Source organism: Oncorhynchus mykiss, chromosome 9 (assembly GCF_013265735.2).
Source record: "Oncorhynchus mykiss isolate Arlee chromosome 9, USDA_OmykA_1.1, whole genome shotgun sequence".
NCBI lineage: Eukaryota > Metazoa > Chordata > Actinopteri > Salmoniformes > Salmonidae > Oncorhynchus > Oncorhynchus mykiss.
The window spans coordinates 11,078,164-11,094,479 of NC_048573.1; the positions used below are offsets into that span (position 1 = coordinate 11,078,164).

The window sequence follows — 16,316 nt, forward strand, 5'->3', positions numbered from 1 at the left end:
CCAGAGCATTTGAGTCCAAATAAAGATATGGAAGAAATTGTAGTTTGAAACCCTGACTAAACTTAACTAAAGCAGGTGTGTGTGTCGCTGTAACATTGATAAGCTTGTGTGAACCCTTGACCCCATCTTAGCTATCCAACCCACTCACCTAAAACGTCGAGCCTAGAAGCCTGTTCTAGAAACTTCTAGAAGACAGCAACCACGGAAGCTTGTTCTATAAACTTCTAGAAGACAGCAACCACGGAAGCTTCTTCTATAAACGTCTAGAAGACAGCAACCATAGATGCCTGTTCTAGAAACGTGTAGAAGACAGCAACCACAGAAGGCTTTCTAGAAACTTCCAGAAGACAGCAACCATAGAAGGCTTTCTAGAGTGTATTTATGTGTTTGAGCTATCTAATTTTACTCTGGAATTGCACTTGAGTGTACAGTATATTTTATCATAAACATTGGCATGATCATTTTTCATCCGTTGATAAGATATTTTACTGGTTACAGTCAAATATGTTAACCAGAGGTAATACTTTATACCCATGTCCCTATTCTACCTTTTAATTCATTCATTCAGCAACCTGAACCCTTATGTACAATTGCATCTTAAACTACGACAGAAAATAATGTAACTGGACATTCCTTCCGTGTGTCGGCTCATACTGTATGTTTCATTCTGAATTGTCAAAATCCTTTTAGTTGTAATTTTGATACTGCATATTACAATAGTACTGCTTATGGACAGCAAGGTATGTTGTGTTTCTGACAGTACAAAAAAAGGTAAGTTGTGTTTCTGACAGTACAAAAAAAGGTAAGTTGTGTTTCTGACAGCACGTTACAATGTTATATTCATGTAATGTTTCTATATTTGTATTTATCAGCATTTCTCCCTCCCTTTTTGAATGTCATTGAATGTACTCCTTTGATTCCCAGAGGAAAGTGTTGTGTCTGACTGTGTCCTCCCGATCCCCACCCAGGCTACCCCGGTTTAAAAGGAGCCAGAGGTGACACGGGCTTCCCAGGCCCAACTGGGAGGAAGGGACAACCAGGACAACCAGGAGGGGATGGATCATCAGGACTCAGGGGCCTTCTGGGACCGCCGGGCCCCGGGGGAAGAAACGGCATCCCTGGGGGACCAGGAAGGAAGGGTAAGGGGGATACTTATTATCAATTAAAGATCCATAGCTAACTTCCTATATATAGCCTTAATAGCCGTACATTTTCTATTAAAGCCATACGTGAGGAAGTGGGGAAATCTTCAACACACATCTACAGCTAGTTACAGTAACTTCCTGGTCAGGGTAAATGACTGTCTATTCAGTGTACTACTTTTGAATAGATGGGACTTTCTAGAGATAAGCAGGACCTGTACACACTATTCCTCCATCTTTATTTGGCAAAAACAGTTACAACACTTCGATCCAAAAGTAGATCTTCGTCAGATCCACTATAGGCATTTTTAAACATCTTTGTTTTCCCCACTCACAGGCGAGAGCGGTTACCCTGGACTGGTAGGTTTCCCCGGAATGCCAGGTAACCCTGGAAGACCTGGTGGACCAGGAGGTAAAGGAGCTCCGGGGTTCTCAGGAAAAGACGGCCTGCCCGGTGACTTCGGAGCGCCAGGACCTAAAGGTACAGGATTGGGAATGACAGAATCAATGGAATTATGGGAAGAGAGTGGATAGGGTCTGACAGTTCATCATTCTGCTCTGACAGTTCATCATTCTGCTCTAACAGTTCATCATTCTGGTCTGACAGTTCATCATTCTGCTCTGACATAATGAATAGTCTGACAGTTCATCATTCTGGTCTGACATAATGAAAAGTCTTGACAGTTCATCATTCTGGTCTGACATAATGAAAAGTCTTGACAGTTCATCATTCTGGTCTGACAGTTCATCATTCTGGTCTGACATAATGAATAGTCTGACAGTTCATCATTCTGGTCTGACATAATGAATAGTCTTCACAGTTCATCATTCTGGTCTGACATAATGAAAAGTCTTGACAGTTCATCATTCTGGTCTGACATAATGAAAAGTCTTGACAGTTCATCATTCTGGTCTGACATAATGAAAAGTCTTGACAGTTCATCATTCTGGTCTGACATAATGAAAAGTCTTCACAGTTCATCATTCTGGTCTGACAGTTCATCATTCTGGTCTGACATAATGAATAGTCTGACAGTTCATCATTCTGCTCTGACATAATGAAAAGTCTTCACAGTTCATCATTCTGGTCTGACAGTTCATCATTCTGGTCTGACATAATGAATAGTCTGACAGTTCATCATTCTGGTCTGACATAATGAAAAGTCTTCACAGTTCATCATTCTGGTCTGACAGTTCATCATTCTGGTCTGACATAATGAATAGTCTGACAGTTCATCATTCTGCTCTGACATAATGAAAAGTCTGACAGTGCATTTGTTTTGGTTTAGTTTCACGTTTTTTTTAATTGATTTGGGATTTGTTCTTACCCTACTGTGTAGAAGAGACACTAACTGTATGAGGTACAGATATAATCTAAATTACATGGCGTGTGTGTGTCTGTGTGTGTGTGTGTGTGTGTGTGCGTGTGTGTGCGTGTGTGTGTGTGTGTGTGTGTGTGTGTGTGTGTGCTTACGTGTGTACGCGCGCTTGCGCATGTATACGCACTTTTGCGTGTGTGTGTGTGCGTGCGTGTGTGATCCAGGTGACCAAGGTTACCGTGGTCTCTCTGGCCCACCCGCTCTGCCCCCCAGAGTAGATTACCTGGAGAAGGGACAGAAGGGCGACAACGGTGCCAACGGACTACCTGGTTTCCCTGGACCTAGAGGTAGGTGGTAGGCTCCTAAAGCATGCGTTTCTGTCAAATCTGTGTCACCAACAAGCTCCTACAGTCGCCATTTTGTGCCTCCCTGTCCCAAGGTGACAAGGGTTTCCCAGGCCAGCCTGGTCGTCAGGGTTTGCCCGGGCTGCCTGGTTATGCTGACAGGGCTAAAGGGGAACCAGGACTCCCCGGTCTCCCTGGACGCCCAGCCGGGCCAGGCTACCCAGGCCCTATTGGATCTCCCGGTATCATCGGTTTCCCTGGCATGCCTGGACCAAGGGTAGGCACATACACCACCATAGAAAGAGTTTAACAGTGACACTGTGGGCACTAAACAGAAGTGGCAGTTGATGTTACACTGACTTTGATATATTTAGAAGTACTGTAGCAGTTGATGTTGTACTGAGTTTGATATATTTAGAAGTAGCAGTTGATGTTGTACTGAGTTTGATATATTTCGAAGTAGCAATTGATGTTGTACTGAGTTTGATATATTTAGAAGTAGCAGTTGATGTTATACTGTGTTTGACATATTTACAATGTTGTGTCTGAATTATTTGACATGCTGTTTTACCAAATCATTTACCTAAGATTTAATTGATTACGTGATTGAATTGAACCATTCAACAATTGAACCTTTAATAACCTGGGGCACTGCGGGCGCATTCATTTATATATCCCGAATCCACTCACTTAAACAAAGATCTGAACATCTTTTATATCAATAGCAGTCAATTATTAATCGTCACCTCGATCGGTCTCATTCTGATTGTCGTAAGTACTTGGTTATCTGCACGAACCCTATCTAATAAGTTGAGTCAGCAATACACAAATTGGCTTAATTATTTATTTCCAAAATGCTAAATAATCACACAGAATTACATATATACACAGGATAGATCACACATCGATTACTAATCATGACATGAAAAGCCCCTAGTGGACTAACCCGATATGAAGGCTGGTTACACAAAGGAAGGCGGTGGGGTGTGAATGAAAGAGCGGGAAGACTGAGGGACAAATGGATGGTCTCTATTGGACCTTGAGAAGCTATGCTACCGTAAATACACAATCGTATGCATTCTAATAACAGCTCATTCGGAAAGGAAAATGCAAGATAAACTCAACAAAAAAAGAAAAGTCCTCTCACTGTCAACTGTGTTTATTTTCCGCAAACTTAACATGTGTAAATATTTGGATGAACATAACAAGATTCAACAACTGAGACATAAAGTGAACAAGTTCCACAGACATGTGACTAACAGAAATTGAATAATGTGTCCCTGATCAAAGGGGGGATCAAAATCAAGTCATTATCTGGTGTGGCCACCAGCTGCATTATGTACTGCAGTGCATCTCCTCCTCATGAGCTGAACCAGATTTGCCAGTTCTTGCTGTGAGATGTTACCCCACTCTTCCACCAAGGCACCTGCAAGTTCCCGTACATTTCTGGATGGAATGGCCCTAGCCCTCACCCTCTGATCCAACAGGTCCCAGACGTGCTCAATAGGATTGAGATCCGGGCTCTTCGCTGGCCATGGGTCATGTCATGTACCACATGAGGGAGGAGGATGTCTTCCCTCTAACGCACAGCGTTGAGATTGCCTGCAATGATAACGAACTTAGTCCGATGATGCTGTGACACACCATTCCTTCGACGATAAACGCGAATCCGATGATCACCCTGGTGAGACAAAACCGCGACTTGTCAGTGAAGAGCACTTTTTGCCAGTCCTGTCTGGTCCAGCGACGGTGGGTTTGTGCTCATAGGCGACGTTGTTGCCGGGGATTTCTGGTAAGGACCTGCCTTACAACAGGACTACAAGCCCTCAGTCCAGCCTCTCTCTGGCCATTGAGTGAGCATAATTTACTTATGAAAACAATTCTCTCATTTAGAAGATAAAATTACTTTTCATCTTTTCACAAATGTCATATTTAAACATTTAAATCGCACAACAATTCTATGTGAATCTGATATCTAGAATGTGGAGACTTTCCAAGATACAATTTATGTCACCGTATCATCAGATATAATGTCCCAGAAACCGACTGATCTGACATCATATTCTTTACGTACCAACGGACGTTTCAACTGGTTAAGAAAGGAAATATTGTTCCATTTCCCAACCTTTTGATGTTACCATACTCTCTCTATGTAGACAAAGGGCTTTCCAATAGTCCATTCTGTAGAATGGAGAACAAATGGGAAAGGGTATTTATGGGGGGGTAAGCCTCACCCAACAGGGCAACGTCATGACACTGAATTTGATTTATTTAGAAGTGGCAGTTGATGTTAAACTGAGTTTGAAATATGTGACCCTCCACGTGGATTCGATCCTATGTAGCAAAAATTTCAATTGTGTTTTTTTTTTTACATTGGATAAAAGTAGAGACTGCAGTTGAGGAACAATGTTAAATGTAAGTTAATAAACTCGTAATCCCACTTTTGAGAAAATGGCCCTTGAATGTTTTGCTACACCTACTGTAGTGCTCTTCTTTGTCTACACCCATTCATCGTCGTTCACACCCTCTTAAGCCTTAGCCCCACCCATCTCTTTAAGAATTCACATGTGAGGCCATGTGCTAAACAGAGTGAGTATCATAATCTGAGTTTAGTGCAGGTCATGTTAATCTTCACATTATTGTCTCTGGTAAACACACACTCTATTGACTCAAATGTTTTTGTTTTTTGTCAAACACACAGGATACAGGTGTAAACGATACTGCGAAATGGTTACTTGCAATATCATAAACCGAAAGTGTCCAGAAATGTTTTTCATTCATATTTTATAATTATTTGATGACGCTTACCCAGACAGACTTGCCTAAATTGATGTGTCATGTGAAAGAATAGCTATAACCACCCCCCAGCCACATCTAGCTAAGTGGACGGGTCACTATTTTCTAGACGTGTAAACATGTTCAGGAAATACAATAGATCGCCGTAATTTTCCCCAGACACAGCTGGCTAACTTGAGGGGTCATGTAATCATCTGGTGAAGTTGAGTCAAAGATTTGTTATAACTAAACCAAGATAGACCACACAGACTGTTGTTTCAAATTGGAACAAATGAGTCATAGTGGGCAGAACAGTAAGGAGGTGGGCAGAGCCAAGCATGAGCTAGCGAGATTCTATTGGCGCGTTCTAGCAAACATTTGCATATTTCCATTAGGGACTACTCTATGAAGCGTACATGTGCAATAACTCAATTCACCTTTGCACTCCTTCTAAACTAGGCACTTTTAAAACTTTGGTAGAGGGTAACATCTAGAAAAATTTGTCTACTCTGTACGTAACAGATTATAGTTTTGGGAACAGAAAACTGTATTGAGATCAAAGGTTTCATCAATGAGAAAATTAGCAGAATATCGGCCAAAATCCACCACGTTCTATCTTCACCCACTGCCAGCCACTGGGCTTCCTCTCACTACCATATTTGGTAGTGACTGGAAACGCCAAGCGGATGCTTCACATTTATACATCCAGTAAAATATCTGTCTCATTGTTCTATTTGTGGTGGAATCTTTTGTTTAGACATGTAGCTAGCTAGCTAAACAATGAACCGGCATAATCCCAATTCATACTACTACAAATACAAACATTGTCATAGCTGTAGTATGAATCTGCAGGTAGCTAAATCTAACCAACTAGGTTCAATGTTAGCTAGCTAACAATGTGCTATAACTAGCAATGCAAATGGTTTCTGATTTTAATAATATTACTACACAGATCATACACTTCACGTTAGCTAGCAAACCAGCAAGCTAATGTTTGCTAGCTAGCTAACAGTATGCTTTAACTTGCAATCAAAACAATTTCTGACAAGATTAGAAACGTATAATATCTGAAAATTTAGCGAGACTCTTACCCGTATACATGGATGCATGTTAAATGCTTTCAGTCTGCCGTGAAGCAAATAGTTTTGCAGCTACATCTTTGCTACATCTTTGTAGTTACATCTTGTTTGGCTAGCGTTGTGTCAAGTCACTCCGGTTCACACTGACTTTCTACACTGTGTGCAGAAAGTATCCCATCACAACTTTTTCCAACTGATCTGTTGAAAGCGCCTGCTAAATTCAGGGAATCAATGTTCTTGAGAAAAGTAGAAAAATGTTTGTAGTTCTCAATGGCTAACGTTATATCTTTCAAAAACGCTGTGCCATTTCTGCTTGAAAATGCATTTTAATAAAAATAAAAATGCCTCTTGTGAAGTAGTGACGTGTGATATACGCCTAGCTTCCTGAAACGGTTGATGTTGCTGTTTTTTTCCGTAGGGTGACGATGGCAGGCCTGGTTTCCCTGGTAACCCTGGAGTCCCTGGTCAGCCAGGTGCTAAAGGTGAGTGGCTGTCACCTGTCTGTCGTATACCTACCTGCGATGCTCTCTTCTCTGTACCATTCTCTTAAACTCTGAAGGGTTGGAAAAGGTTCCTAAGAAAGCATTTCCCTGTACAGTCTACACCAGCTGTTTTCGGCCCCATGCGATAAATACAATTTGATTTGATTTCATGGTCTCTTCTCTGTGCCATTTTTTAAATGTGTATTCTATTTCACCTTTATTTAACCAGGTAGGCCAGTTTAGAACACCTTTATTTAACCAGGTAGGCCAGTTTAGAACACCTTTATTTAACCAGGTAGGCCAGTTTAGAACACCTTTATTTAACCAGGTAGGCCAGTTTAGAACACCTTTATTTAACCAGGTAGGCCAGTTGAGAACACCTTTATTTAACCAGGTAGGCCAGTTGAGAACACCTTTATTTAACCAGGTAGGCCAGTTTAGAACAAGTTCTCATTTACAACTGCGACCTGGCCAAGATAAAGCAAAGCAGTTCGACACATAAATCAAATAAAATTGTATTTGTCACACACACATGGTTAGCAGATGTTAATGCGAGTGTAGCGAAATACTTGTGCTTCTAGTTCCGACCATGCAGTAATATCTAACAAGTAATCTAACCTAACAATTCCACAACAACCACCTTATACACACAGGTGTAAAGGAATGAATAAGAATTTGTACATAAAAATATGTGAATGAGCGATGGCCCGAACGGCATAGGCAAGATGCAGTAGATGGTATAGAGTACAGTATCTACATATGAGATGAGTAATGTAGAGTATGTAAACATTATATAAAGTGGCTAGTGATACATTTATTACATACATTTTTAAGTTATTAAACTTGCCAGAGATGAGTCAGTATGTTGGCAGCAGCCACTCAATGATGGCTGTTTAACAGTCTGATGGCCTTGAGATAGAAGCTGTTTTTCATTCTCTCAGTCCCCGCTTTGATGCACCTGTACTGACCTCGCCTTCTGGATGATAGTGGGGTGAACAGGCAGTGGCTCGGGTGGTTGTTGTCCTTGATGATCTTTATGGCCTTCCTGTGACTACGGGTGGTGTAGGTGTCCTGGAGGGCAGGTAGTTTGCCCCAGGTGATGCGTTGTGCAGACCTCACTACCCTCTGGAGAGCCTTACGGTTGTGGGCGGAACAGATGCTGTACCAGGCGGTGATACAGCCTGACAGGATGCTCTCGATTGTGCATCTGTAAAAGTTTGTGAGTGTTTTTGGTGACAAGCCGAATTTCTTCAGCCTCCAGCCTTCTTCACCATGCTGTCTGTGTGGGTGGACCATTTCAGTTTGTCCGTGATGTGTACGCCGAGGAACTCCACTACTGTCCCGTCGATGTGGATAGCAGACTGCTCCCTCTGCTGTTTCCTGAAGTCCACGATCATCTCCTTTGTTTTGTTGACATTGAGTGTGAGGTTATTTTCCTGACACCACACTCTGAGGGCCCTCAGTAGGCCTTCTCGTCGCTGTTGGTAATCAAGCCTACCACTGTAGTGTCGTCTGCAAACTTGATGATTGAGTTGGAGGCGTGCATGGCCATGCAGTCATGGGTGAACAGGGAGTACAGGAGAGGGCTGAGAACGCACCCTTGTGGGGCCCCAGTTTTGAGGATCAGCGGGGTGGAGATGTCGTTACCTACCCTCACCACCTGGGGGCGGCCCGTCAGGACGTCCAGGACCCAGTTGCACCGAGCGGGGTCGAGACCCAGTGTCTCGAGCTTAATGACGAGTTTGGAGGGTACTATGGTGTTAAATGCTGAGCTGTAGTCGATGAACAGCATTCTTACATACGGTGGGGCAAAAAAGTATTCAGTCAGCCACCAATTGTGCAAGTTCTCCCACTTAAAAAGATGAGAGAGGCCTGTAATTTTCATCATAGGTACACTTCAACTATGACAGACAAAATTAGAAAAAAATTCCAGAAAATCACATTGTAGGATTTTTAATGAAATTATTTGCAAACACAGCAATTTTTCCAGCCAAAGAGAGGAGTCACAAAAAGCACAAATAGAGATAAAATTAATCACTAACCTTTGATCTTCATCAGATGACACTCATAGGACTTCATGGTACACAATACATGTATGTTTTGTTCGATAAAGTGCATATTTATATCCAAATATCACATTTTACATTGGCGTGTTATGTTCAGTAGTTCCAAAACATGCGGTGATTTTGCAGAGAGCCACATCAATTTACAGAAATACTCATAATAAACATTGATGTAATATATACAACTATTATACATGGAACTTTAGATCAACTTCTCTTTAATGCAACCGCTGTGTCAGATTTTTAAAAAACTTTACTGAAAAAGCATACCATGCAATACTCTGAGTACGGCGCTCAGAGCCCAAACCAGCCAAAGAAATATCCGCCATGTTGTGGAGTCATTAGTCAGAAATAGCATTATAAATATTCACTTACATTTGATGATCTTCATCAGAATGCACTCCCAGGAATCCCAGTTTCACAATAAATGTTTGATTTGTTCGATAAAGTTCATAATTTATGTCCATTTATGTCCTTTTGTTAGGGCGTTTGGTAAACAAATCCAAACGCGTGTGCAAGTCCAGCAGAAAGGTCGGACAAAAAAGTTAAAAAAAGTTATATTACTGGTCGTAGAAACATATCAAACGAAGTATAGAATCAACCTTTAGGATGTTTTTAACATAAATCTTCGACATTATGTCCCAACCGGAGAATTCCTTTGTCTGTAGAAAAGCAATGGAACCCGAGGTAACTTTCACATGACCACGCGTCACGAGCCCGTGGCTCTCTGCCAGACACCTGACTCATTCCTCTCTCATTCAGCCCCCCTTCACAGTAGAAGCATGAAACAACGTTCTAAAGACTGTTGACATCTAGTAGAGGCCTTAGGAAGTGCAAGATGGCCAATATCCCACTGTATCTTCAATAGGGGCTGAGTTGAAAAACTACAAACCTCAGATTTCCCACTTCCTGTTTGGATTTTTTCTCTGGTTTTTGCCTGACATATGAGTTCTGTTATACTCACAGACATCATTCAAACCGTGTTAGAAACTCCAGAGTGTTTTCTATCCAATACTACTAATAATATGCATATATTAGCATCTGGGACTGAGTAGCAGGCAGTTTACTCTGAAGTCGTTTAGTTTGTCTGGGAGCAAGACAACATGGTCTGCGACAACAACACAGAGTTACACATGGAATAAACAAACATACAGTCAATAATACAGTAGAAAAAAGTATATATACAGTGTGTGCGAATGAGGTAAGATTAGGGAGGTAAAGGCAATTAATAGGCCATGGTGGCGAAGTAATTACAATATAGCAATTAAACACTGGAATGGTAGATGTGCAGAAGATGAATGTGCAAGTAGAGATACTGGGGTGCAAAGGAGCAGGATACATAAATAAATACAGTATGGGGATGAGGTAGTTGGATGGGCTATTTACAGATGGGCTATGTACAGGTGCAGTGATCTGTGAGCTGCTCTGACAGCTGGTGCGTAAAGCTAGTGAGGGAGATATGTGGCTGAGAGACTGATATATCATTTAGGAACTTGAGTGTGGCTGAGGTGCACCCATGACCAGCTCTGAAACCAAATTGCATAGCGGAGAAGGTACGGTGGGATTCGAAATGGTCGGTAATCTGTTTGTTAACTTTGCTTTTGAAGACCTTAGAAAGGCAGGGTAGGATAGATATAGGTCTGTAGCAGATTGGGTCTAGAGTGTCTCCCCCTTTGAAGAGGTGGATGACTGCGGCTGCTTTCCAATCTTTGGGAATCTCAGATAATTTGAAAGAGAGGTTGAACAGGTTAGTAATAGGGGTTGCAACAATTTCTGCTGATCATTTTAGAAAGAGAGGGTCCAGATTGTCTAGCCCGGCTGATTTGTAGGGGTCCAAATTTTGCAGCTCTTTCGGAACATCAGCAATCTGGATTTGGGTGAAGGAGAAGTGGGGGAGGTTTGGGCGAGTTGCTGTGGGGGGTGCAGGGCTGTTGACCGGGGTTGGGGTAGCCAGGTGGAAAGCATGGCCAGCCGTAGAGAAATTCTCAATATATAGTGGATTTATCGGTGGTGACAGAGTTTCCTAGCCTCAGTGCAGTGGGCAGCTGGGAGGAGGTGCTCTTATTCTCCATGGACTTTACAGTGTTCCAGAACCTTTTTGAGTTTGTGCTACAGGATGCAAATTTCTGCTTGAAAAAGCAAGCCTTAGCTTTCCTAACTGCCTGTGTATATTGGTTCCTAACATCCCTGAAAAGTTGCATAGCACGGGGGCTATTCGATGCTAATGCATAACGCCACAGGATGTTTTTGTGCTGGTCAAGGGCAGTCAGGTCTGGAGAGAACCAAGGGCTATGTCTGTTCCTGCTTCTAAATGTTTTGAATGGGGCATGCTTATTTAAGATGGTAAGGAAGGCACTTTTGAAGAATAACCAGGAATCCTCTACTGGGGATGAGGTCAATATCCTTCCAGGATACCCTGGCCAGGTCGATTAGAAAGGCCTGCTTCTCTTAACTGTCGTCTCTTCCCTGTGATGGTCTCTTCTCTGTGCTAATCTCTTTTCTGTTGTCTCTTCCCTGTGATGGTCTCTTCCCTGTGATGGTCTCTTTCCTGTGGTGGTCTCTTCCCTGTGCTGGTCTCTTCCCGGTGATGGTCTCTTCCCTGTGATGGTCTCTTCCCTGTGATGGTCTCTTTCCTGTGGTGGTCTCTTCCCTGTGGTGGTCTCTTCCCTGTGCTGGTCTCTTCCATGTGATGGTCTCTTCCCTGTACCTTTGTTTTTTATTTTTTTGGAGGGGGGCAAGATCAACTTTAATTTTGCAGATAGATTGTAGCTTCCATCAATGTAATTGTCTGCATAATTCCCAATCCCCCATATGTTTTTGTAAATATATAAATGATATATCTGTTTTTAAATATATTTTCCTTTATTCTTTGTCCCCTAACCCTACCACCCCTTTCCTAATTGGAGTAAAGTAATGTACAACAACACAGGCTTCTACTTCCAGTTTATACATACTATATACATTTTACAGACACAGCATATTTTACAATTGTTATCTCTGGTTTGTTTTTAGTCCCATCCTTCAGCTCCACTCAACTCCTCCCATCTATCTCTGAACACCATCCAGTGTTGATTTCTATTTGCCATATATTTTTCAACTGTGCTGTGATGTTTCACAAAAGTTCTGAACCTTTCTATTCTCATAGTTTCTAAAGATTGTAAATTAAAGATAAACATTTTTGCTAAGAGTATTATTATATTATTGATCGATTGACTATGACTTTTCAAATCACCCAGCAGTGCTATCTGCAGCGTTAGCTCCAGGTAAATGTTACAATTCTTCAGCCATTCCTAAACCTGCGACCAAAAACAAGCTACATTTGGACAGTACCAAAACAAATCATGTAATGATTCTCTCTCCTCGTGGCAGAATCTGCAGAGCTGGGATGGTTGTGTCCCCCATATATTTAGTATACTAATTTAAATGTAAAAACTATTTGTTTTGTGTATCAGTTCATAAACCATGTGCCATGGAGTCAGTACATCGCAAATCTCTTCTCAACTATTTTGCCATCTATATGGCACAGCCGTAAATGTTTTGGTCCTTAAATGAAACTGATACTTTTTTATTTGTCATAATTTTATTTAACAAATTTTGGTCGTTAGTTCAGGGCCGACAGAGAAGTTTCTTACTTTCTCCCCCTTCTACTTGCCTCTTCCATTTTTGTGGTAATGCTGCAATTAGTTGGTTGTAATTTTGAGTAGAGCAGACGTTTCCATATTTATGATATCATTTTACAAAGTTTATACCTTTTTATTAAACATTATTTCCAAAAATATTGTTTTTTTTATCAATTAGTAAATTTGAGTTTAACCATAATATTTGTTGCAATATTTATTCTGTTTTTTTCTGGTGGATTAAACTGAAATTGCAACCAACTTTCTGTGGCTTGGTTTACCTGTACCTTGTCAGTGTAAAGGATTTGTATTGGTTAGGTTCTTACTGTACCTTGTCAGTGTAAAGGATTTGTATTGGTTAAGTTCTTACTGTACCTTATCAGTGTAAAGGATTTGTGTTGGTTACGTTCTTACCTGTACCTTGTCAGTGTAAAGGATTTGTATTGGTTAGGTTCTTACTGTACCTTGTCAGTGTAAAGGATTAACATTGGTTAAGTTCTTACCTGTATCTTGTCAGTGTAAAGGATTAACATTGGTTAAGTTCTTACTGTACCTTGTCAGTGTAAAGGATTTGTATTGGTTAGGTTCTTACTGTACCTTGTCAGTGTAAAGGATTTGTGTTGGTTAGGTTCTTACTGTACCTTGTCAGTGTAAAGGATTTGTATTGGTTAGGTTCTTACTGTACCTTGTCAGTGTAAAGGATTTGTGTTGGTTAAGTTCTTACCTGTACCTTGTCAGTGTAAAGGATTTGTGTTGGTTAAGTTCTTACTGTACCTTGTCAGTGTAAAGGATTTGTATTGGTTAGGTTCTTACTGTACCTTGTCAGTGTAAAGGATTTGTATTGGTTAGGTACTTACTGTACCTTGTCAGTGTAAAGGATTTGTGTTGGTTAAGTTCTTACCTGTACCTTGTCAGTGTAAAGGATTTGTGTTGGTTAAGTTCTTACTGTACCTTGTCAGTGTAAAGGATTTGTATTGGTTAAGTTCTTACTGTACCTTGTCAGTGTAAAGGATTTGTATTGGTTAGGTTCTTACTGTACCTTGTCAGTGTAAAGGATTTGTATTGGTTAGGTTCTTACTGTACCTTGTCAGTGTAAAGGATTTGTATTGGTTAGGTTCTTACTGTACCTTGTCAGTGTAAAGGATTTGTATTGGTTAAGTTCTTACTGTACCTTGTCAGTGTAAAGGATTTGTATTGGTTAAGTTCTTACCTGTACCTTGTCAGTGTAAAGGATTTGTATTGGTTAGGTTCTTACTGTACCTTGTCAGTGTAAAGGATTTGTATTGGTTAGGTTCTTACTGTACCTTGTCAGTGTAAAGGATTTGTATTGGTTAAGTTCTTACTGTACCTTGTCAGTGTAAAGGATTTGTATTGGTTAAGTTCTTACCTGTACCTTGTCAGTGTAAAGGATTTGTATTGGTTAAGTTCTTACTGTACCTTGTCAGTGTAAAGGATTTGTATTGGTTAGGTTCTTACTGTACCTTGTCAGTGTAAAGGATTAACATTGGTTAAGTTCTTACTGTACCTTGTCAGTGTAAAGGATTTGTATTGGTTAGGTTCTTACTGTACCTTGTCAGTGTAAAGGATTTGTATTGGTTAAGTTCTTACTGTACCTTGTCAGTGTAAAGGATTTGTATTGGTTAAGTTCTTACTGTACCTTGTCAGTGTAAAGGATTTGTATTGGTTAAGTTCTTACCTGTACCTTGTCAGTGTAAAGGATTTGTATTGGTTAGGTTCTTACTGTACCTTGTCAGTGTAAAGGATTTGTATTGGTTAGGTTCTTACTGTACCTTGTCAGTGTAAAGGATTTGTATTGGTTAAGTTCTTACTGTACCTTGTCAGTGTAAAGGATTTGTATTGGTTAAGTTCTTACCTGTACCTTGTCAGTGTAAAGGATTTGTATTGGTTAAGTTCTTACTGTACCTTGTCAGTGTAAAGGATTTGTATTGGTTAAGTTCTTACCTGTACCTTGTCAGTGTAAAGGATTTGTATTGGTTAAGTTCTTACTGTACCTTGTCAGTGTAAAGGATTTGTATTGGTTAAGTTCTTACCTGTACCTTGTCAGTGTAAAGGATTAACATTGGTTAAGTTCTTACTGTACCTTGTCAGTGTAAAGGATTTGTGTTGGTTAGGTTCTTACTGTACCTTGTCAGTGTAAAGGATTTGTATTGGTTAGGTTCTTACTGTACCTTGTCAGTGTAAAGGATTTGTGTTGGTTAAGTTCTTACCTGTACCTTGTCAGTGTAAAGGATTTGTGTTGGTTAAGTTCTTACTGTACCTTGTCAGTGTAAAGGATTTGTATTGGTTAGGTTCTTACTGTACCTTGTCAGTGTAAAGGATTTGTATTGGTTAGGTACTTACTGTACCTTGTCAGTGTAAAGGATTTGTGTTGGTTAAGTTCTTACCTGTACCTTGTCAGTGTAAAGGATTTGTGTTGGTTAAGTTCTTACTGTACCTTGTCAGTGTAAAGGATTTGTATTGGTTAAGTTCTTACTGTACCTTGTCAGTGTAAAGGATTTGTATTGGTTAGGTTCTTACTGTACCTTGTCAGTGTAAAGGATTTGTATTGGTTAGGTTCTTACTGTACCTTGTCAGTGTAAAGGATTTGTATTGGTTAGGTTCTTACTGTACCTTGTCAGTGTAAAGGATTTGTATTGGTTAAGTTCTTACTGTACCTTGTCAGTGTAAAGGATTTGTATTGGTTAGGTTCTTACTGTACCTTGTCAGTGTAAAGGATTTGTATTGGTTAAGTTCTTACTGTACCTTGTCAGTGTAAAGGATTTGTATTGGTTAAGTTCTTACCTGTACCTTGTCAGTGTAAAGGATTTGTATTGGTTAAGTTCTTACTGTACCTTGTCAGTGTAAAGGATTTGTATTGGTTAGGTTCTTACTGTACCTTGTCAGTGTAAAGGATTAACATTGGTTAAGTTCTTACTGTACCTTGTCAGTGTAAAGGATTTGTATTGGTTAGGTTCTTACTGTACCTTGTCAGTGTAAAGGATTTGTATTGGTTAAGTTCTTACTGTACCTTGTCAGTGTAAAGGATTTGTATTGGTTAAGTTCTTACTGTACCTTGTCAGTGTAAAGGATTTGTATTGGTTAAGTTCTTACCTGTACCTTGTCAGTGTAAAGGATTTGTATTGGTTAGGTTCTTACTGTACCTTGTCAGTGTAAAGGATTTGTATTGGTTAGGTTCTTACTGTACCTTGTCAGTGTAAAGGATTTGTATTGGTTAAGTTCTTACTGTACCTTGTCAGTGTAAAGGATTTGTATTGGTTAAGTTCTTACCTGTACCTTGTCAGTGTAAAGGATTTGTATTGGTTAAGTTCTTACTGTACCTTGTCAGTGTAAAGGATTTGTATTGGTTAAGTTCTTACCTGTACCTTGTCAGTGTAAAGGATTTGTATTGGTTAAGTTCTTACTGTACCTTGTCAGTGTAAAGGATTTGTATTGGTTAAGTTCTTACCTGTACCTTGTCAGTGTAAAGGATTAACA

The 16,316-nt window shown here is 40.3% G+C and overlaps 1 protein-coding gene across 2 annotated transcripts in view; it reads left to right on the top strand.

The window, feature by feature from the left end:
• LOC110532911 (collagen alpha-6(IV) chain) overlaps positions 1-16,316 on the top strand; it is a 223,316-nt gene that overhangs the window by 191,937 nt on the left and 15,063 nt on the right. For both annotated transcript variants that reach the window (XM_036987302.1, XM_036987303.1), the window contains 5 exons: positions 969-1,139; positions 1,480-1,623; positions 2,686-2,808; positions 2,901-3,082; positions 7,078-7,141. In XM_036987302.1, the coding sequence (XP_036843197.1) occupies positions 969-1,139; positions 1,480-1,623; positions 2,686-2,808; positions 2,901-3,082; positions 7,078-7,141 (684 nt within the window). The remainder of the gene's footprint in view (positions 1-968; positions 1,140-1,479; positions 1,624-2,685; positions 2,809-2,900; positions 3,083-7,077; positions 7,142-16,316) is intronic.